Genomic DNA, 24,181 nt, shown 5'->3' with positions numbered 1-24,181 from the left:
TTCCACTTGTAGATTATTCCTGAATATAACAGGCAGTCTAATAGTACTGTGCAGCCATAATGCACCCATGGTACTCACTTTTTTTAAAAAAATGCAGTGTCAGATAAGAGTATTCCAAAATTCTCAACTGTTTTACACAATTATTTGGTATTTCTTTTTTTAAAAATGACAATTTATGAAACGTGAAGATTCAGATTTCAATGCAATTCATGCACTTTTCTCCACAGTACATTTTTAACATTACAGTATTTCCACAGACACATGAATGGAAAGAAATGTTAACACAAATGAACAGAGGCATTAAGAACAGATCACTTGTGCTTGCTAAATAGATATTGTTTATTAAGGCTTGTATTCTCCTAGAGGAAAGAAAATCAACCCAATGATGTTCATTTACCTTACAGGCAATATTCCATAGACATAACTAAAATTGTCTAAATATAAGTCTAAATGATAGTTTATTTTTTTTTAAATTGAGGTCCATTTTTGTAACTAGGTTCAGAAGAGTTAATTGTTTTCTTTCTAACGATAGTAAAATTCCTCTACAATAAACACGTGCAAGTTTCTGTGAACTAAAGCAACAGGCATGAGCACCGTTTCATGCTTTATCCAGTCGGCAGCAATTTCAATGGTTCCCTCATTCCACAGACATACAGTACAGCAAAGTACAGCTTTCAGACAGAAAAACAATCAAAATATTTCATCCCAGAAGAATCAAGAGACGTTTGCATCAATTTATATTTTTTGAGACATCAACCATCGTTTCCACTATTTGCTCCTACATTAAAGCTCAGCTTTATAGAAGGAAAAAAAATGGCCTTGGGATTTTCATGAAAGAATGCAAATTAACAGCGACTTGAAAAGAACACCAGAAAGCTCAAAGTTAACACACATCACCAAAAACTAGTAACGTTGAAAGCATCACATCATCCAAACTACATAAGGCTGATGCAGTAATATTTCCCATAAAAGGAGCATGAAGGGCTCATCTTCACAGGATTGCTAAACAAATGCAGGCTAAAGCTTCAGTGTAACAGAAGTTACCAGTGACTGCTACAGCATTTAGGTGCAAAATTACAAACAAAATGCAGACCAGTCTGGGCAAAAAAAGAACAAAAAACAGAAAAGTACTAAAAACGTGATGTAGCTTAATTCCCCTGCACATAAAGATATCACTGGAGCAGAAAGCTTTGATTTTTTTCATTCTGATGCTGGATCACAGCACCAGGTTTTCAGTTTTTTTATTTCATCAAGTCAAATGTTTTCTCATCATTTGTTTCGGTTCAGGCGCTCCTGCAGAGAAAGAGAAAAATTATTTTTTTGAAAAAAACGTAGCTTAAAAAAAAAGCTATTTTCCATAAAAATGTATTCTGTACTGTACAATGTACCAAATTCCACTGTAATTAGATTTTCAAACTTTACATAATCAATAAAAAAATTGTCTTTTTTGGTCAATGCCTTCCTCTTGGTTTATATTTGACAAATATTGACTTTGGTAGAAGCTTATACAGTTCAAAGCTAATCATTAACATGCACTAATTCACAGTATTTTGCGAAGGTTTCAGAAAACCTAACATGCAATTTTTTTTTTTAAAGTACAACAGATGCATTTTTCAATTTGCTGTAAACTGTTTACTACAGGAACGTGTGTATTGTAGATGACTGGAGTACTAGTTGGTAACAGTTAAGTTGCATTCGCTGGAGAGATTGTGAACCAAGGTCTCCAGACTCAAAGACAATGACCATATTTTAGGTAATGATCCAAAGCCAGCAAAGCTTACAGAAGTGGTTCTCAGGATGTCGGTCCCTTTAAGGAATTCTCACGTTATCCATCCCAAAATGCCTTTACTTTTTCTGCACACCATATCTCTCGTCAGTTCTTCTCAACTAAGTTCAATTTCTAACACTTGCAAATGACAATTTGATAGCTTTTTTTTTTGAATACCAGACACATTAGCCTTGAAATTGCGAGATTCTCATGTCATCACAGGCCTCACTGCAGGCAAGCGTGGGTTATAATTTCAGGGATGTGCCAGAGTTGCCACAGCATAATTCTTTGCAGTTAAGAGTGGGTCAAAGGGAGGCTGTGCTCCTGACCAATTTTAGCTTCCTTCGAAAGGAATGAGGTCCCACGGTGCAATTCACAAGGTTTGGGACAGCTCTACCCCCGGTATCACCTTGCCCATATAAATGAGCACATCACAAATGTACTGGCCTGGCCAGTAGGTTTCTTAAAGCTCGCTTGTCATTCACAAAGTTGACTAAAAACTTTTAGAAGTGCTGATATTTATTTGCATGTAGCGCCTTGTATAAGTTTCCATTTTTGTGGAGGATGTTATTTCTACATATTAACATTATTTGGTAGACTTTTATAATGTAATGGGAAAGGAGCAACCCTAAGATTTGCTGCTTCAACAAAAATCCCACCCCCCCCACCCAATTACACGTCTAGCCTAGTTCCCAGCACCCGTTTTATAGGCATTGAGGGTCGATTACAACCAGAGGCAATTTCCACAAGATCAGCCCTTTCCGCAGCTGGGGCCAGTGGTAGATACACTATAAGGGGTGCAATCCAAAACTGCCAATATTGCAATTTTGAGACTATAGGGGTAAATTTATGAATGTGTGCCCCCACACAGAGCCTCATGGATGTCAGGAAATAACAGATACACCCCCAGAATTTTCTAATAATTAGTTGAGGACATGCACAATCACTAATCCCAATGTCTCAATTTCACTTTCTGGCTGATAAACAAAAACTTCTTTAAACACAGGAAATCCTTTCCCAAAATCCAGATCAAACACCAAAACAGAGATAGGGTAGGAGTTGTAATTCAGAGATCAACTCTATACAATGATCTTCAACCATGGTTTGGGAATATCTCCCTGCCAATTGGTAATAGCAATAGCATGGTAAGCATCATCTGTGGACCATTGTCTGTAGCCAACAGCAGTCCACAGTGAAGCTTTCAAAAAAATTAAAGGTGGCTATTTCTAGTAAAGAACTTAGCAGGACTCCCAAATACTGTTCTATCCTGGTACTACATTAGGAGAGTATGGTCAACATCCAGGGCATTCATTTAATTGACCTTTCTAGCTAAAGTAAAAGCTTCAAACTTAGAGCTCAATGTCACAGGATACTGCAAGATCACAGGGGACTTTATATTTTACTTCAAGGCAGGATCAATAGTTTTCTAAAAAGAACTCCCCCCCACCCCCCCCTGCCCCGACTCCTTTTCCTGAACCATTGCCCCGGGGGTATCAACAGTAGCTAGATTTTCATCCTAGGGCAACTAGGGGGAGAAATACAGCATCGTACACCAATGGGGCCCTTCTACTAGATAAACTTATTTCACTGATTACAGGTAGTCTAGCAGATAGGTTTTTCAGAATAATAGTTTCTCATTACCTTTACCACTTGACTTCTCCCACTAAAACTTCCAACTTGAATGATTTATGTGAAATGAAAGATTTTTCCATTAGAATATCTTCCCTTTCTAGAACAGGAAAACAAAACTCTACAACAGTGGGAAAAAAAATGACACCAAGATGTGCAAAATTTGTTTTACAATGATCCTGGCCCATGACTCTTCAGAATTTATGGGGATATTTCAGAATACGGGTGAAGAGAGGAAAAGGAGAGTAGAAAATACAACAGTTTTTCTGCCGAGACAAAAACAAACTGGTTAAGAGCTAAGGCCTTAGACCTTGTGTGCTTTAAACTGTAATTGGAGCAGGGTTGGGGGGATGATGTGATGGTAAAGGCCAGAAGAGGCCACAGGGAAAAGGGAGAGAGGGGCTACAGGTAATGGTGGAGAGAGATTGTGGGGGCGGGCGGGTAGGTATAGTAAGATTCAGACTGGGAACAGAGTGGGAAAGAATCAAAAGCCACTGGAAGGTGCCAAAGTGAGACTGAAGCCCAGATGAAGAAGATGCACTGCTGCAACCCGTGGTGCCAGTATGGTAAGCCTGGCCCAAGAAGTAACTGTAGGGAGGAGGACAGTCACGAGCAGGTGTCACTGAGCACACTAAAATCGCTCCTTTCCAGAAGTGAGGCCGGCAACACTAACAATAAACTTGAAGGCCTGTGGACAAGGATAATTCACAGTAGGCCTCAAAGGCTGCTCTGGATCGACATAAAAGGACAGGCAGGTTAGTAAGGAACATAGGAACAGGAGTAGGCCATTCAGTCCGTCGATCGAGCCTAAACTAAAAAAAGGTTGGGGGGAGGTTCAGGTGAGGGGAAACTTATAAATCTAAAGAGAAAAGTCAAGGCCATAGAGCAGTGTAGCGATTTGGGTAAAGTAAGCAGAACATAAGAAATAGGAGCAGGAGTAGGCCATCCGGCCCCTCGAGTCTGCTCCGCCATTCAACAAGATCATGTCTGATCTTCTACTGCAACGCCATTTTCCTGCACCATCCCCATATCCCTTGAGTGTGACAGGAAGGGACAGAGAGTTTAACAGTAATAATGCATCAGTGAATAAGGTCAAATCAGGAAAAAAAAACAGTAAAAAGTTAAAATTAAAGGCGCTTTATCTGACTGCACGAAGCATTCATAACACAACAGATGAATTAATGGCACAAATAGAGATAGATGGGTTTGATCTAGTAGCCATTACTGAGACGTGGTTGCAAGGTGACCAAAGTTGGAAACTAAATATTCCAGGGTAATTGACTTTTCGAAAAGACTGACAAAATGGAAAAGGAGGGGGCTAGCCCTGGGAATAAAGAATGACAAACACAGTAGTGAGAAAGGATCTTGGCTTGGAGGATCAGGAAGTAGAATCAATATGGGTGGAGATAAGAAATAACAAGGGGCAGAAAACACAGGGGGCCTATAAACTACTCCCACCAAACAGTAGTTATACTGTTGGACAGAGTATTAATCAAGAAATAAGAGAAGCTAGTGACAGAGGTAATGCAATAATCACGGAGGACTTTAATCTTCATACAGACTGGGCAAATCGAATTGGCAAAAGTAATTTGGAGGTCAGTTTCCTAGAACAATACATCGTGGAACCAACCAGGGAACAGGCTATCTTAGATCATGTGTAATGAGACAGTTAAATAGTAGTCTCGTAATAAGGGATCCTCTGGGCAAGAGTGATCATAATATGATGAATTTCACATTGAATTCAAGAGTGACATACTAAAGTCCGAAACTAGAGTCTTAAACTTAAAGTCAATTACATAGGTGTGAGGAGTGAGTTGGCTAAGGTAGATTGGGAAATTATATTAAAAGATATGACAGTAGATAAGCAATGGCAAACATTTAAAAAAATATTTCATAATTCTCAACGAATATACATTCCATTGAGAAATAAAAACTCCTCAGGAAAAGTGATCCATCCGTGGCTAACTAAAGAAGTGAAGGACAGAATTAGATAAAAGAGGCTTATAATGTTGCAAAGAACAGCAGTAAGCCTACGGATTAGGAGTTTTAGAAACCAGTAAAGGATGACCAAAAATTAATAAAAAGGGAGAAAATAGAACGAGTAAATTAGCAAGAAATATAAACAGATTGTATGAGCTTCTACAAGTCTAGAAAAGGAAAAGAGTAGCGAAAGTCCCTTAGAAAGTAAGTCCCTTAAAGGCTGAGACAGGAGAAATTATAATGGAGGATAAGGAAATGGCAGAGACGTTAAACAAATATTTTGTATCTTTCTTCACAGTAGAAGACACAAAAAACATACCAGAAATAATGGAGAACCAAGTAATTAATATTAGTGAAGAAAAAGTACTAGAGAAGTTACTGGGACTAAAAGCCAACAAATCCTCTGGACCTGATGACCTACATCCTAGGGTCTAAAAGTGGTGGCTGCAGACAAAGTGGATGCATTGGTTGTGATCTTCCAAAATTCTCTAGATTCTAGAACTGTCCCGGTGGATTGGAAGGTAGCAAATGTAAAACCGCTATTCAAGAAAGGAGGGAGAGAGAAAACAGGGAACTACAGGCCAGTTAGCCTGACATCAGTCGTCGGGAAAATGCTGGAATCCATTATTAAGGAAGTGGTAACAGGGCACTTAGAAAATCATAACGATTAGGCAGAGTCAACATGGTTTTATGAAAGGGAAATCGTGTTTGACAAATCTATTAGAGTTTTTTGAGGTGGTAATAAGCAGGGTAGATAAAGGGGAACCAGTGAATGTAGTATATTTGATTTTTCAAAAGGCATTCGATAAGGTGCCACACGAAAGGTTGTGGGTAATATATTAGCATGGATTGAGGATTGGTTAACGGACAGAAAAGAGAGTGGGAATAAACGAGTCATTTTCAGGTTGACAGGCTGTGATTAGTACGGTGCCGCAAGGATCAGTGTTGGGGCGTCAGCTATTTACAATCTATATTAATGACTTAGATGAAGGGACCGAATATAATTTATCCAAGTTTGCTGACGATACAAAAGGTAGGTGGGAAAGTAAGCTCTAAGGAGGACACAAAGAGTCTGCAAAGGGATATAGACAGGTTAAGTGAATGGGCAAGAAAGTGGCAGAAGGAGTATGATGTGGGAAAATGTAAGGTTATTCACTTTGGTAGGAAGAATAGAAAAACAGTATATTTTTTAAATGGTGAAAAACTATTAAATGTTGGTGTTCAGAGGGAATTGGGTGTCCTTGTACACGAAACACAGGAAGTTAACGTGCAGGTAAGCAAGCAATTAGGGAGGCAAATGATATGCAGGCCTTTATTGCAAGAGAGTTGGAGTACAAGAGTAAGGAAGTTTTGCTGCAATTGTACAGGGCTTTGGTGAGACCACATGAGGAGTACTAAGTACAGTTTTGGTCTTCTTACCTAAGGAAGGATAGACTTGGCTTAGAGGCAGTGCAACGAACGTTCACTAGATTGATTCGTGGGATGAGGAGAGATTGAGTAGAATGGGCCTATACTCTCTGGAGTTTAGATGAGAAGGTGATCTCATTGAAACATATAAGATTCTGAGAGGGCTTGACAGGGTAGATACATAGAGGCTGTTTCCCCTGGCTGGACAGTTTGGAACTAGGGGGCATAGTCTCAGGATAAGGGGTTGTCCATTTAGGACTGAGATGAGCAGAAATTTCTTCACTCAGAGGGTTGTGAATCTTTGGAATTCTCTACCCCAGAGGGCTGTGGATGCTCAGTCATTGAGTATATTCAAGGCTGAGATCAATAGATTTTTGGACACTACAGGAATCAAGGCATATCGGGATCAGGCAGGAAAGTGGAGTTGAGGTCGAAGGTTAGCCATGATCTTATTAAATGGCGGAGCAGGCTCGAGGGGCCGTATGGTCTACTCCTGCTCCTATTTCTTCTGTTCTAGACTGTATCGTTCAATTACATAATAGTTGATCTGTACCTCATCTCCATTTCCCTGCCTTTTTCAAAACTTTTGGGGGGTCTGGCTGACACATTCTGCCATAAATGTCTGTAGAGAACAGTCTCATTGACAGAACTGACTCACCATCACATATACCTTACAGCTATAATTTAGCTGTTTACATGACATTTGTAATCAACAAAGTTGTATCCCTAGTGATGCCTGCAACACCATGGCTCAATTGTTTGGAATGCAAATCCAGCTATGTGCCAAGGTGCAGCTCAAATTCTACAATCCAAATGCCTGAACTCCTTATCTTTGGGAACTGGGTTAGATCACTCTAGCTGTGATCTGCACATTTTGGCTTTTGTTTAACAAAATATGGATTCTATGCTGGGGTGATCAAATACTACTGCCATACTGTTTTTTTGACAACCTATAAAATTTGCCCACTATGGACAAAGTGGTGATACAATGCATTGGTTTTCAAACTGGGGCCCCTAGATCCTACAGATCCATGAGGTAATCAGATTTTTTCTATTTGTTGGCTTACTAGAGCATTATTTTATGTTGCAATATACTAATAAACACATTTTCTGCAATGACACCACTGTTTTCCTTTGGGTAGCTAACTCTGCCTACTGGAAGTTAGAACAAGGGTCCCGGGAACTATGTTACACTAAACAACAGTGCTATAATCCAAATCAACATTCTAAGTTATTGCTGCTAGTTTCAGCAGAGCTGCCTCATTTATACTGCTTGACAATATCCTGCATTATAAGTGGGGCAGTTCTGACCCTGCACCTCCTGCCCACCCATCAGCAGTTCGCCCTCCTGCCTGGCAATTAGTCCCTCCTTTGCTGCCATTGTGCTTTCCTGCTAGGATTCAATTTGAGTATTACCCCTTTAGCTTTGAAGTAATATTTTCTTTCTCTCTTCCTGAAAATTAGTATAGAGATCTCCCCTACCCCAGACTACTATTCAGTGTCAACAGTATTGACCTGAAAACCACATTTCTCCTCTCCCTCACCAATGCAGCCAGAGATGAGTCAAAATATTACATATCTTTCCACCAAAGATGGAAGTGGCTTTTAAGTGGTTGCTACAGGCCCAGTTGTCCTAGTTGTGCATGTGAACTGCACCTGTCCTGAAACAGTTTGCCACCATTGACATCCGTTTCCCTTTTCTATCTTTCTAGGGAGTTGGCTGGTGTCAAAGTGCAAAATACTACCAACACATGCCTAATGTGTATAGAATTACACTAAGCATTATATTGTGCAATTTTGCTATCATGTAACAAATAGGATTAGTGGAAATCAGGAGCACTCCTTCCAATTTTCCACGTGACCAGGGTAAAACTCAGTGGAATAACTGCTTTCCCAGTCTCCACCTTGGCACCTAGCTGCAATGGAAAACTATTGAATGACGATTCCTTTGTTGCTCTAGATTAAGTTTTCTATTGACGCTTACCCGAAGTCTTTGAAGCAAAACTTGAAGAGGATGAGGACTGATGCAGCGGTTCTGATGCAGCTCATTCTCCCTGATGCTTGGATGACTGTGCCTTCAGAGGAACGGTGGCTGGAAGGGGAAGAGGAGTGGGATGACTTTGAGCACTTGCCAGCCAGAGGCAAGTCAGACACTGATGCTTCAGCCATCTTGGACTTTCTGATCTAATGCAATAATTTGAACCAAGGTTTCTTGTTTTTACTTTCCTTGGACCCTTTGATAGAATTCGCACAATGCAACGTGGTGGTCAAGAAGCAGGCAGTAATCATGATCACCAATGACAGGAAAGGCCAGACCTTAGCAGTGAATTAGAAACTAGAACCAAACTTCATGCCAAAAGGTCAAAAATGGGCATGGTACTGCAGAGCCTTCCACACTCACAAGCAGCATGATTATGCCTAATGCCAATAGGAGAAACAACTGAGGAGTAATTGCATGGGGGCACTGTTTAGGGCATGATTAAAGAGTGGGTCATAAAAGGGACAAGCATCCTAAAATCTCCCTCCATGTGAACACTGGCTTCGGATCATTACCAAAGTTTATGGAGGAAACAAATAGAAAATTAATCTTAATTTTATTTTTGTACTTATATTTCTTTTTATTACAATCAATAGGTACCAAAACTAAAGCATAGGGTAAACCCAGAGCCACTAACAACATTAACAACACTAAAAATGTCATGCCACTACAATTCTAAATGACCAACCATAGACCACAGTGCAAATGCGCAAGACTGCGTTGAATAAATAAGCTTTGGATGACAAAATTCAGATTCAGCAATTCACAGGCAAATCGGGTTGGTGGTTTCCTCTAAAAATACAATTTTCTCTATTTAAGCATATAAATACATACATATATACACACACGTGTGGTTCCACTTTAAACTTCATTTCTTTGTTGGTAATCAAATCTCCGTGTATTTAAAATTGATTAGGATTGAGAAGAAAGCACATTGAGACAGAAAACTTACTGTAACTTATTTTTATTTTAAGCTATATGGATTGGGACAGAATAGGGTTAAAAGAGGGGAAGCCAGCAAATTGCAGGGATAATTTTTATTATGTTGACTGAAGCAGAGCATGGTTATGCTACCATTCTTGCATGCAACTATTCCCCAACATGGATGTCAGTCAGATCACATGTTCAAAGGTCTCATCTGAATGCCACCTCTACTGGCCCTCAAACTTTTCCTTTGACAAGAGGGATCACAGTATTATTGCCCTTCCCCAGTGGTTCATCTGAAATCAGGAACTTGCCATGTAGGAAATTCAAGGCAAAAAGCTACATCCTCCTATGCAATGGCAGTGGCCATAGACATATTGCATTGTTGTACTGACCAGAATGTTTTTAAAATCATCTGACATTCATTGTAGCATTTTAATGCATGCACACATGAAGAACATGAGAGTTTCACAGCCAACCATTTTCCAAGACAAAGATAAAATCTTAAAAACGGATATAAGAAAGTGAAAATGTGTGGCCAAATTAATGAACTGGATACACCACCAACTCTCAAGGATTTATTTTTAAAAGTATAAACAATTTTTCTTCTTCACATTTTGTAATACTGGTTGAATGTGAACTCTTTCATAAATCAAACTTTATAATTTCTTCCTTTGTATGCTAGCTTTATCGATTTACAGTTTATAATAATTATACTCCTTCTCACATGCCAGCTCTTTTCCAGACTCTGGCCTCTGTGGCCTGAGTGCTAGGCAGCCTCAAAGCCCATCTCTTCAGCCTAGTTATTGCTCGTGTATGCATTTGTCAGCTTACTATTTGGTCTCTGTATCAAGCATAGATTGTGAATTGGTCTCCAACCTTTTCCAAGGTATTTGTGGACCTTTTCCTTTTTTTTTCTTCTCTTCCCTAGACCAGAAACTGCAATCTCATCTAAGTTTTAGTGGAATTGGAAGCAGAGGAAAAAGCTAAGAACTATGTGGAGATAGTAGCATAAAAGATTTTTTAAAAACCACAGCCAACAGGACCAATGCATTTACAGATAGGGAAGGTTAGCGAAGCCAAGACTAACAGACATCGTCAGAAGAATCTACAGTCTGGTCTGAGTATGATCAGCTTTTTATTTTCCATCTCTGGGTTACAAGTGCTAAATAAATGTAAACCAAAGGCACTCAGACTACCGTAAACTTTTTTTTAAAAAAAGCTAATAATTGTTTTACAATAATTACCTTGTAAATAATGAGAAGTCACTGGCAGAGAAACTTTGTCCTAGAAAGTTAAAACAAAAAGGCATGTCTATTTGATTTTTTGACATACTGTGTATGACAACAGTAACATGTTAACTCCCCCACCAACAGGATACCCCTTAATAAGAATCCACAAATGACTCAACTATACTTTCACAAGAACCTCACTTCAAAAATACACTTCCTATATAGTACTTAGAAAATCCATTTTTTTAAAATTTAGTCAGCTGTATTTGTTGGTCAGATTAGCAAAAATTAAACAGAAAAAGTGCATTTGGAATCAACTTTACCACTGAATATAAATTGCTATCTTTAAATTTTTCTCTCAATTTCCTCTCCATCATCCAAATTAGCAACCCTACAGGAGATTACAGATTAATTCAGAGACAATGTCATTGCCCTGGATTTGTTTGTCCAGCAAAAATGGTATCTTCCTTCAGATGACCCAGCCAGGACTTGAACATTTGCCAAACAGGACAAATAAAGTGGAACACCAGTTGAGAGCCCAATGATCTATAATAACAATTACAAGGATATGCCAATCTCAACCTTAAATTACTTTAAATTGTGAAACAATGGATATTATAAATAGGACCATAAATGTTCTCAGTTGATTTTATTTATATATAATTGCTATTGCCCACCAGGACATTTCCATGTACTACTAGTAAGTTAATCATTTTGGGACGCACACATTTTGAACATAAAAATGAATTGGAGCTTCAATAAATGAGTCTAGAGATCTTTAAAATAAATCTTGTGATTTAAAATGAACCTTTTAAAATTCCGCAATTTGTAAAAATGAAGTCCAAATTTTATGTATAAATTTTGAATAACGCCAGACTTAGTTAAATCTTTGAGGCACAGAATTATATTAACATTTTAAAATTCCATTAAAAGGTTCTTGCAGTCCGCGACCGTATGCAATTGTATTACATCATGGCTTTGACGGAAAGTTGGCTCATGGCTGGCAACACCTCGCCCCTACTTGGCTATACTTTTCACCACCTGCCCTACCCAAATAGCCATGGTGATGATGTGGCCTTCATCAGCAAATCACACCTTGATGATTCCCTTACTCCACTGACACCTTCTCCTCCTTCGAGAACCTCATCTTGTTCCATCCCTATTACCACTCTTAAAATTGTTACTCTATACAATCTCATCAAGCCCCGCACTGACATATTCTCCCTCCTTTCCTCCTTCAGACTCTGCACTGTGCACCAACTCATCCTCGTTGATTTTAATCTCCATTTCAACTCACCTTGGCCTCCTGTCACCCCTTAACCTCCCTCTCCATATAAACTCTCCTACCCATATTCATGGCCACCACCTCGACCTTGCCATCTTAGGTGGCCTCTTTATTCGCATTGTCTCGATCATAGGCAAGGCCAACTTCGATCACTTTCTTGTATCCCTCACCACCCACATCCCCTTACCCTCTTCCAACCCTACTTCCTTCTGCGTCTACCACTGGAAAAATCAACTTTGATGCTCTTGCCCTCAGTGAAACACTTACACTCTCCCACCCTCATCATTTCCCCTGGTATGGCCCTCATCTTCACTCCCTCAAGTCCAAGACTTAAGCGTATCTGTACATCTGAGTGCATAACTTGTTTAGCCATCCGTTGCCAGATTTGGCTGGACCACATCAAGCTCTATCGGGCTTGCTGTCCAATGCCAAAACAGACTACTACTCCAGAATCATTTTGGAAAGCAAACATAACCCAGCTTCTTTTCTCCACTAAACTGCCTCCTTAAAACCCTTGAGGATCTCATGGACTCCTGTGTCACTAAGGCTATAACCATCCATTCAGCTGCTCCTGCTGCATCCCACCGTTCCCATTGCCCACCGAGCCAAACCTCCCCACCCTAACATCTTTCTCTGGTTTCTCTTCTAAACTCCCCTCACGCCTTTGCCAAGCTCATCTTGTCAACATGACACACCTCCTGCTCTCTCAACTCCCATTCCCACTAAACTGCCTCTGTCACCTCCAGACTCAACTATTCCAATGCACTCCTGGCCTGCCTGCCATCCTCCACCATCCATAAACTTCAGCTCATCCAAAATTATGAAGTCAGTATCCTATGTCATTCTAGATCATTGGGCTCTCAACTGGTGTTCCCCTGTGCTTGCTGACCTACACCGGCTCCCGGACCCCCAATGTCTTCAAATTTAAAATTCTATTCTTTTGTGTTCAAATCCCTTCATGGCTTTGTTTCTAGCTATCTCCAGCCCTACAAGGACTCAATGTTCTTTCAACTCTAATCTCCCATACATCCCCCACTCCCTTCACTCCATTATTGGTGGCCATGCCTTTTAACATCCAGGCAATAAGTTTTGGAATTCCCACCCTAAACCTCTCTGCCTCCCTCTCCTCCTTTAGGACCCACCTTAAAACCTATCTCCTTGACCAAGGTTTTAGTCACCCCTCCTAATAGCTCCTTCTTTGGCTCGATGTCAATTTTTGTCCGATTATGCATTTGTGAAGCACCTTGGGAGGTTTTTCTATTATAAAAGGTAATATAGAAATGCAAGCTGTTGTTGTAAATAAAACAAAATTTTTCCGAGTCATAAATCAGTGCAGAATGAATATTTTTATCAATATTTTCTAACAATGAATGTTCAGCAAAGTTTAGCTTAACTTGGCGAGTTGCTGCAGTGTGTACCATCTACAAGATGCACTGCAGCAACTCGCCAAGGCTTCTTCAACAACACCTCCCAAACCCACAACCTCTACCACCTAGAAGGGCAGCAGGCGCAAGGGAACATCACCACCTGCATGTTCCCCTCCAAGTCACACAACATCCTGACTTTGAAATATATCGCCGCTCCTTCATCGTTGCTTGGTCGAAATCCTGGAACTCCCTACCTAACAGCACTGTGGGAGTACCTTCACCACATGGACTGCAGCGGTTCAAGGCGGCGGCTCACCACCACCTTCTCAAGGGCAACTGGGGATGGGCAATAAACGCTGGCCTTACCAGCAACACCCACATCCCATGAATGAATTAAAAAAAGCTTGCATTTGTCAAAAAAATTCCAACAAAATTGATTCAGTTATACATGCATTCATTTAATCAAGACAACCATAAGAATCAAAAATTGTAAAAGGGCTTGAGATTTTAGATTCAGCCAAAACCTGTTGCCTGCCGAACTAAAATGAATAGCTTATCCTAGTCAGGCCAGACTGTACCTTCAGACATATACAGTACCATCTACATTTATGTCAGACTGTGCATATACTTATAGCTAGCTGCATATTGTTACTGCCTCTGTATTTTAGTAAAAATTTTAAAAAGGACATTATTTTAAATTTGTAATCATCAGTAACATCTCACAAGTAATCAGTCTCAATGATTCTAAAAAAGAAAGCAATAGCCACGTTGCTTATGTGCTACCCTGCTGCAAAATGGGTGAATTAAGGCTTAAAGCGATACTTTTATCTCCCATTAAAACGTGCAATTTGCTTAAATAAAAGGAAACAAAAATTACTTCAAAACTGATTTAAATACTAGTGTATCAAAATACAATTAATTATTGCTCATTAAAACTGATTCCTTAATTGGCCGAACACATGTTTGGATCACTGAGTTTTAAATGTGCATATCGGTAACCACTGTATATGTTAAGTTTAAAACCCTTTATGCAGGCGTTAACAGCTTGGGCGATGCAAGCATGGGCCAAACAAGAAACAGCATAACAGTGTCTGCACAGCAATCTGGACTCTGTGGCACATTGCTAAATTTAAACTGGCTGCACGAGACATTGGGGTAGATTTTCGTCTTCACCTTCTGCATGATAATCCAGCGGGGCAGAGCTGGATCACGTGCCTTTTATAGAACCCACCCAAAATCAATGGGATGAAAATCAGTCATAAAAGGTGGGCAATCTGGCCACCACATTACCACGCAGGCCACGAAGATAAAAATCTACCCCACTGTTTCAAAACCACTTTCATAATATAAAACATTGAGTGCAAGGACTTTATTATTAAAACTGTAATTTTCTAAATCAAAATGGAGACAAATATGCTAAATATTAAATTATGTAACACTGATTTAAAAAACTGAAGTTTTTAAACTTATTTGAATAAAGGTAACCACTGGATGTAGAAAAAGGGGAGTCCTACGTAGCATTTCATATGCAAGAATCCCATCTTTTCAGGAATATATATTAGTTGAAGAAGTCCCATACAGAGCCAAGCAGACTTTCACTTCACAGAAACAAATGCCTTTTACTGATAACAAGGAGTAAGAATGCTGCCAGAACATGTCCACTAGCAATTGACCGCTTCATAGATGAAAAAGAGTACTCAGACCAATCACTAATGGACACTCAGCATATGCTCAATACGCACCTCCATAAGCATAGGACCATACGAAAAAGCGTAAGCCATTCAGCCCCTCAAGTCTGTTCCACCATTCAATTAGATCATGGCTGATCTGTACCTTAACTCCATTTACCCGCCTTTGATCCATACCCCTTGATATCCCTACCCAACAAAAATCTATCCATCTCAGTCTTGAAAATTTCAGTTGATTTCACACCCACAGCTTTTTGGGGGAAAAGAATTCCAGATTTCCACTACCCTTTGCATGGAAAGTGCTTCCTGGTTTCACTCCTAAACGGCATAGCTATAATTTTAAGATTATGGCCTCGTTTTGGATTCCCCCACCAGAGGAAATAGTTTCTCTATATGTACCCTATCAAATACCTTTATCATTTTAAACACCTTGATTAGATCACCCTTTACCCTGAAAACTCAAACCAATGAAACCCTGGTATCATTCTGGTGAAATGTCTGTGTGCTGGGCTGTATGGCTCCTTTAACTATTTACTTTTTCGAAACTGTGTAGCAGTGGGGCTTAGTCCAAAATAAAATCCTGTGGGACACAAAGGATTACATACATCACTTTGTGTCACATTTTACCAACAATCCAGCTCCAGTAAAGGGTACAGGATTAGATTCTTGGAAAAAAAAAACTAAGTCTGATCACTAAATGAGCTAAAATCCCTTGATTTGCTCACACCTGGTTTCAATTTTGTAAGATCGCCTGTCATTCCTCTCATTGAAATGAATGAAAGCAAGAAACTAACAGTTAAAAGATAGTAGATTTTCTGGAATATATTACCCCTAAACTTTACATTCCCAAATTAATTTTATGATTGAATTTTTCATGCATTCTCTAAGCAGCTCAGCAAGTAATCAGAGAATTTAAGCAGAACTATTTGAACACATTAGTGAAAGTAAAATTAACTTTTCTAAAGTTTTCAAGCTCAGTTTCAAATGAAGTGCAATAAATTCCACACAAACCTCAATAAAATTAGTACATTATTCTTCACACTGGATGCATAAGTTATAGAAAGGATCCTGTGAAACAGGATATGCAAACTGCCACATTCAAATAGCTATTTTGAATGGGATGCCAAATACTTAGTTGAAACAATTAGCACCATATTTTCTACGTAAACCTCAAAACAATTTAGCAACACATTTTTACTGACCACATTCCCCACCCCCGGAATTCAATACACAAAAAAAATTAGAAAGGTGGGATAAAACACTCCCACCAATTGCTGTAGAACGATCAAAGTTTCAAACTGTATAAAGGTCAATCCAAATCTCTCTTTAAAAGGTCAATCTAAATTTTTGTTTTGCAAAAAAAATTAAACAATGACATTGTCCATGGTGTCTCAGTTATAATTACATTTCAGTCATTGAAAGTCATTTGTAAATAATTAAGTATTTCTCTTCTGCAGCTGTAGTGACTGAATTGGTCAGTGAAATGTACGTAATAAAAATATAAATTTTACAACAAAGTGCCATCCAGTTGGCTGGTAACTGGATCAGAAATGTATAAATGATCTAGCAGGACTTACCTTACGTACAACTTCCTCTTCTTCCTGACGCTTTTCGTAATGTGAAAAGTCATCAAAAATTGAGGTGGTATGCTTGTAAGTAGCAATAATTTTGAGCACTTGCTTGGCTTTCTCTAAAGGAACCTCCTGCGTGTCTCGAGAGTTAGTGACTGGTTTATTATCATTATTTTCCAAACGGATATGTCTCAGTTGGTTATTAGGAACGTCCTTTACAAAGATCCACTTTACATCAAATTTGCCTTTCCACTTGTCCTGTGACCAAACCCCGGCACACGTACCATAGTCCACTGCCGATTTCATTTCCGCCACTCCACAAAAATGTCCACTGCCATTTACACTGAACAGTAAGTAAACGGGACCTTTGCCAGCCATCGAGCGATAAGCACTGTCCAAGCGTTTGTTGCCATGTTCAGTACTGCACCAAATGGAGTACTTGATAGAGCGATGGATATCATCCTCAGAGTAGCTCTTGATAATAAACACCCGGCCATTTTTAAGATTCCAGTCAAAGTCTTTTGGGTTGTAGCTGTAAGCAGCCTTCAATTTTTCAAGGACGGGATGAGTCTCATTGCTTGGTGGAGAGCTAACTGGTGCATTACCCACCGAGCTGTTTTCATTACCAGTTCCACTATTTTGACCAAATGCTGCACCTCTGTTGCGAGGGGCTATCCAACGGTTCTGTGGGGGTTGCTGAGGATTCTGATAAGGTTGCTGTGGAAGTTGCAACTGCTGAGCTGGAGGGGGCTGAGTCAACTGCTGCTGAGGAACTGCCTGAGTATTAGGGGCCTGATGGGGTGGAGGAGCTTTTGACACAGGTCCTTTATTGTCCCATGTACCAATGTCCATATTGTGTTTTATAGGAGGTGGAGGCAATGTAGAACCTCCCACTGCTGCTCCAGTCTTTGGTTTTAATTTTGGTTGAGGCTTGGCTGGTTTACTTGCAATGGCAGCCCATGATGTTGGCTTTGGGGCAGATACACCAGCTGTTGAGCCATTTCCAGGTGCTGCATTGGTCATACCCGGACTGCTTACCACAGACCCTACAGTCTTCACACCTGACGATGTCACAGCTCCACCAATCTTTAGTCCAACCATCCCCTGTTCAATGCTATTCATGCCTGGTGCCTTATTCAAGGTATCATTGGGAAACCCTGCCTGTCCATCTACTATTGTTCCACCCAAAGAGCTAGGTGGGTAACTATAACTACTGCCATATGCCGAGCTCTGTGTTTGTTGTCCCTGAGATCCACCAGTTCCCCATGCGGAAAACCCTGGATTTTCAGGAAAAAAGTTGAATCTATGTTGGTTTAAATACGGGGTGCTCCCTAGTCCCCCAGGCTGACCAAACACAGCATCATGCATGAAATGATGGTCTCCATTACTCAGCTGTCCATAAGTTGTTAAATATGGAATAGGAGGATCACCGCCAGTGGACCATGGTGCTGCTTCACTAAGAGAATAGGAAAATCCAATGGAAGGGGCATAATAACTTGACAAATATGGATCAGTCATTGAAGGATAGCTGTTGCTCTGTTGATTTAAAAAAAGAGAAAAATTAAAGAGTTATATAGTTATTCTCACTTATGTATTCCTCCCTTCCTTTCCAACCCAATTAGAAATTGCTTCAGGGGTTGATTAATTTTTAAGAGGATTTGTCTTGTCAAGATTGTGATTGGTTGCAGTAATACTACCAGTATAGTGATTCTATTAGCAGAGTTCACAAAGGATTTTTTTAAATTACAATTTAAAGTACATTTGAAATCAAAGTGAGAAGTCACTCCTGAATCTATGCCAGACCCACCATTTTTGAATTGCAGAAAGGCAGAGACTATAGATGTGCTTTCTTGCGCTATGTAGGCTGAAACAATTTCCTTGATTACACTTAGTACTGGAGGTACACCAGACCAGCTAAAATAAGGTGTGTTTGGTTAGAAAAAAATAATTGTGTTTCACAAGTTCCATCACAAAGAAACTAAGGTAATAGAATTTTTGTTTAAAAATACACAGAATAAATGCTTTTAAAAAGTGTTATTTATGAAATTTATTCCCCTTGTCCAAAATTATGAATAATTTTGCTAGCCATACCCTAACATCAAAATCCTTAAATCTGAAAATGACTATAGAAAATTAGCACCAGTGACATTTTCAGAAAACCTGTGCTACTTAGGCACTATGGTGCAGACAGATAAATGGCCAGTCAGCTTTTTGTCACAGCAACACCGAACAGGGAGACACTGAGAAGAGACCAGCTGAGTTCCTTCAGGCAAAAAGAAACAGAGTGGTTGGAAGAAGAGGGAATATGTGTATGCATCTGAAATTCTGTAAAGCTAATATATTATGTCCGCTTATCTCGTGGCCAGCTAAGACCGACATTAGTGATGGGCGCACACACATACACATTCACCAGCAGAGTTGACTAGATAATGGTAAGCGAGAAGCCTACCTGATTTTCTACTCTCTAAACCAGGAGCACTAAAATCGGCTCCTGACTGAGATCAGTACAGACAAGGGATTGAATCTGGGACCTTTCTGGTCAGGATGGCTTAGCATCAGATGAAGCCACACAATAAACTTTAATATTAATGTCTAAATTTAGGTAAACTTCCATTAAAGTACTCAAAGGTTAACTATCATTCATTTAGAACAGAACCTCTAAATCCAGCTTTATGCATACTCAAAACTCAATTATCCACCTGCAAACCTCAATTTTTACTTATTAATATGTTATTTTAGTTTCAGATAGTAAGAGAATTTTAAATGCAACAAGCACATTAGAATCTGAGGAAAGGTTTAATAGTTTAACAGTTTAACTATTTTTCTGTGAGAAATTATTTAAATTAAATACAGAGGGCGCAGGGACAAAGCAATGCCTTAATTTAGTTTCTAACACTGAAGCAAAACTGAAATAGTCACAAACTTCAACTGTATTCATTTACAGAATTAATGTTTAGATGTTAAAAATGTAAAAATCCACCTAATATCTGACTACTAGGGTTTATAAAAAGAATTTGGATTCTTGGCGCCATGTTCAGTTTACAAATTTGGGCAAAATATTAAGCTTTAAAAACTGTTAGGATTTCACAAGGGATTGAAGAATTATCTGATCTAAACTGTTTTCGTATCAAAAGTATTTCAATACTTTCTAATGTGAAACTACAGCTTCTCGTTACTTAAAAAAACAATAAAAAGTATTTTAGGCCAATAGAAATGTGTTAAAAGATAAAATTCCATACTATTCAAAGTTTTCAACTAAATATTAAACAAGAGTCAAACTTAGGTCAAAACTTCCACTGGTCTCAGGTCTGAGATCCAATATGATGGCCCTATTATATTGCAGGTGCTCTTTTGAGACCAAAATCTGATTTAGAGTAGTGTAAACAGGCAGCATGAAGTTATACTACAAGTTCCACAATGCACTTTGGTCAAGTAAAGCAGAGCTTACATGCATACACAAGAGCTCTGCTTACTGGCTTCCAAATGCAGTTCCATTTTTAATGCCAGTGAAGCGGCAATAAGTCAGTCGCCATATTAAAAAAAAAGTTTTAATTGAAGTAAAGAAATTGGACCACCTGAGAACTTTTAAAGTTTCTTTTTCACAGGTTGTAGTTAGTCTTACACCAACTGCAGTATATCTCCAAAGTGGTTTCATATCACTTGCCAGGATTCAGTGACCATCAGATTGTCAACTTCACTCCCCAGTTACACTGCAGTTTTTGCAATGATTTGATGTGAAAACCATATTTTGTCAATGCAAAATATGGGCAGCATCGACATGAAATGTGCTGTCTAGACTGACGCCAATGAAATCAGTATTTCTGCAGTGTGCATTGTTTTGATGGAGTACTTGATTTATGTGGTCTGAGGTAATACAATTGAATTCATCAACATTCTATTTTTGAACTAAATAAATGATCAAACAGGAAGTAATTGCCAGCAGATTATAGTTTAAATGTTGATTTCTCACAACAGAAATGTTTTCAGACATTATGTCATTTCATCCCATTATTATTTTTAGACAGTCACACATTATTTGGAAAAAACAAGCAATGGAATAGTTCTGGTTTTAGAATCATAGAAATTACAGCACCGGAAGAAACCATTTGGCCCAACATGCCTGTGCTGGGGTTAGCCCTTTAACTGAAGCCAGCTATCCTAATTGAATTTCCCAGCCCTTTCCCTGCATCCTTTTTCAAATAATTACCCCATTCCCTTTAAAATTATATTACCATCTCTGCCTAATAGCTACATGTGGCATAGCATTCCATGTCCCTAATAATCCTGTGTGAAAATGTTTTTGTTACTCTAGTGATTAACCAATCAGTAGTAGAGTCATAAACTCAGTCCAATCAGAGGAAACAATCCTTTATTATTTATCCTCAAAACCCTTTCATGAATTTTGAAAAACCTCATTAGCCTTCTCTGTTCAAATGAAAAAGAGAGACAATTTTTCAAGCTTTTGTTCATAACCTTTTAGCCAAATATATATAAATTCTAAAAGCCACCCTAATTAAATAATTAGATTTTCTGCACAGAAGTATCCACAAGTCTCCTTACATACACTGAAATGGAATCAGCTCTTTCTTCCACTTACATAATTAGGAAGGAGGTTATTTAGAATTCATTTTTTGGGGGTTTTACAACCAGTAAACCTTAAGAAAAAGTATAAATTCAGTGAAAGTTTCTCAAGTTTATAATGTTAAATAAAACTTTGTTCATTTCCAATTAAAATAAATAGTGCTGTCTTAAGCTCAATTAAAAAAAACAAAATACCAGTCAAGATTTGCCATCTATACCTCTGTGCAATTTCAAGCTGTAGCAAACCAAGTCAGCACAGCACCACTCCTCTGATAAACAGGAATGAATCAGTAGTGATTGATCCTTAGACTGGTATCAGGGCTTTCATTTCCTGAAAAAAACTAAAGAAATATTTTTCTAAATTTTCTCAGACAGACATGGGGAAAATACTAAGTTCTCTTTCTCCCCACCCCCAAAAGATTTTTATTTTCCTTTAACGCGCAGTATTTAATTGTACCTTACAGTGTAGTGACAGTCCTAATTTTAGCAACACGCTGTAAGCTAAATGATTCAGCACCACTGCTCTGAGATGCCATGGCGCACATGAAAATGTGGTTTCCCCCAACTCTTCAGGAGATAGATACATCAGACACCTCTTTTCTGGCTGAGTGCTCAGACCACTCCACAGGTCTGCAATGCAGATTCTCAAATGCTGACCAGTACTGACCACCTCCTGCCATCAAGGCATGTCCAACAAACAAAAATGAAGCTGTGGATAAATGATTTTCAAACAACTACACACATGCGGTTGTTTATCTGTTGCTATCAGCAATGTAGAATCTACCCCCCAGTAGAACAAGATGAATTCCATTGCACCAGGAGCTAAAGTACATTGAACTGCAGCAGAAAAAGCAACATTTTTAAAGCTACTACAAACAAAACATCTTCTACCAATGCAAAATTCTGACCAACATAAAAGCTCTAACCTGGGTTTAATTAATATCAGCTTCAGCGCCTACACAAGAATGTGGGGTTTGAATGTTTCAACATACCTATACTGGTTGAAACATAAACTACATTGAAAAACTCTAGATTCTTTGCCAATGCAATACTCAGTAAGAACTTCAAACTGCAAAATTGCTATTGGTGCTGTCTGCATTTTCCTTAATGGAACAGAGAATGTACCAAAGTACTTGTTCATATGTATAATTTCAGGGTATGCCATCTATTATGACTTATAGCATTGAGCTTGGAAACAAAATGCACTCACAGCTACAAATGAAAGGGAATTAACTTGTCCAGTTGGGTAAGCATCACTAATAAACCATGTATTTAGTGCTCTGGGCAAATGGGAAACCAGTTATTTTTCAAACCCTGTTTGTAACTATCAGAACTCTGGAAGTGAATATTACCAAATATCTAAAGGTTACACCCAAAACTTCATCCTATCTCTTTCAGAAGCTAATCTACATGTTGTGTATTTCTTAGATTTCTATTTTTATTCTAGATTACAGACACATTAAGTTGTACACATACTACTTTCTTACTGGGACAGATGACAAAAAGGAAGGAAGGAATTGGGGTGGGGGGGGTGGGTGGAAGAAAACAAGGAGAAAAATAAATTCAATGCATTCACAACTTAACCAGTTTACACCTATTCTAGGACTTTATCTCAGTGTTCTCAGGTTAAGCACGGTACATATCGCAATGTTTTAAACTTCTATTTTGAGAGTTTTACTGAGTCTCATGACAGCTGTCATAAATACCACAATTACCACTCAGTAAAGCATGCAAGAGAAACTACTAAGTAGTAATGCAATCAAAGCATCTGAATAGCTCAACATTAATCTCAAGATAGCTATTTGTGTTTCTCATATCAATATTGTGATATTCACTTTTTTTTAAAAATCAATGTACATAGAATTACATTTTTCACAATTAAACTCAAAATTTACGGTGACTGATAGACCTAATCCCTGTGTAATAAAAAGATGCTTAATAAAAAGATTAAAACGATTACACCAAATACAGTGCAACTTTGTTAATCGTGTGATTAGTGTGGCATGTTACAGTGGAATGCTGGGTTATTCGCTACTTTGTACATGCAATGAATTCTACTTCTCGTCACCAATTCTAAAATGTCACTGTTTTCTTAGATTACAGTTATAAAATCTGTTTAAACTACACCTGTTTCATAAATATGGAAGTGGAATTCTACACCAGTGCAATTTATAAATCTACACTCTCCAGTAGATTTCTAATTTTTACTCATTATAAGACAATTATCCAGATACTGTTACTAACTGCTGCAACAAGAAAGTAACAGTTGCTCTGCTTACTATCACTTAATGGTGCACAAACTGAAAACTTACCAATGGGAAACAATTTTATTGTAATCAGGTTCTAGAGAGGGAAAATATAATGATTTATTAAACCTAATGTAGTCACTCACTCCACAGCAATGCTATGAAGATTGGATAAAAGATGCCTGGGAGTATATTAAAAGGCTGCACTACAACCACAGGCTTTTAACACGGTCATATATCACGCAAATGAAACTAGAGCAGTTTATTAGTCAAAAATAAATACTACTTTTATTGTGTAGATCATGCAACAAGGTAAAAAATGCTAAACAAATTCTGTAATTATAGTAGTTCGGTGTTACTATATACTAAAGAGCAGCCTTATCAGAATATTCATAATATACATCAAATAACCTTGCAAACATTGTAAATTTCCTTGCAAAATGTGCCTTCCAACCATGATTCAAA

The 24,181-nt window shown here is 38.6% G+C and overlaps 1 protein-coding gene across 5 annotated transcripts in view; it reads right to left on the bottom strand.

Annotated features, from left to right (window-relative positions):
• Positions 1-315: 315 nt before the first annotated feature.
• ythdf1 (YTH N6-methyladenosine RNA binding protein F1) overlaps positions 316-24,181 on the bottom strand; it is a 31,648-nt gene continuing 7,782 nt past the window's right edge. The window contains exons 1-5 of one of the 5 annotated variants that reach the window (XR_010966373.1): positions 21,689-21,775; positions 16,896-18,425; positions 10,994-11,033; positions 8,769-8,876; positions 316-1,293 (exon numbers count right to left, since the gene is read on the bottom strand). Coding sequence is in view for 3 of the 5 variants with exons in the window: in XM_068000487.1 (XP_067856588.1) it covers positions 1,250-1,293; positions 10,994-11,033; positions 16,896-18,425 (1,614 nt within the window). In the remaining 2 variants the exon portion in view is untranslated. Of the gene's footprint in view, positions 1,294-8,768; positions 8,877-10,993; positions 11,034-16,895; positions 18,426-21,688; positions 21,776-24,181 lie in introns of those variants that run through there. The other 4 variants (XR_010966372.1, XM_068000487.1, XM_068000488.1 and 1 more) reach the window with 4 other exon arrangements.

Source organism: Heptranchias perlo, chromosome 19 (genome assembly GCF_035084215.1).
Source record: "Heptranchias perlo isolate sHepPer1 chromosome 19, sHepPer1.hap1, whole genome shotgun sequence".
NCBI lineage: Eukaryota > Metazoa > Chordata > Chondrichthyes > Hexanchiformes > Hexanchidae > Heptranchias > Heptranchias perlo.
Note: the sequence above shows the minus strand (reverse complement) of the source record. Positions and strands in the feature narration are given on the sequence as shown.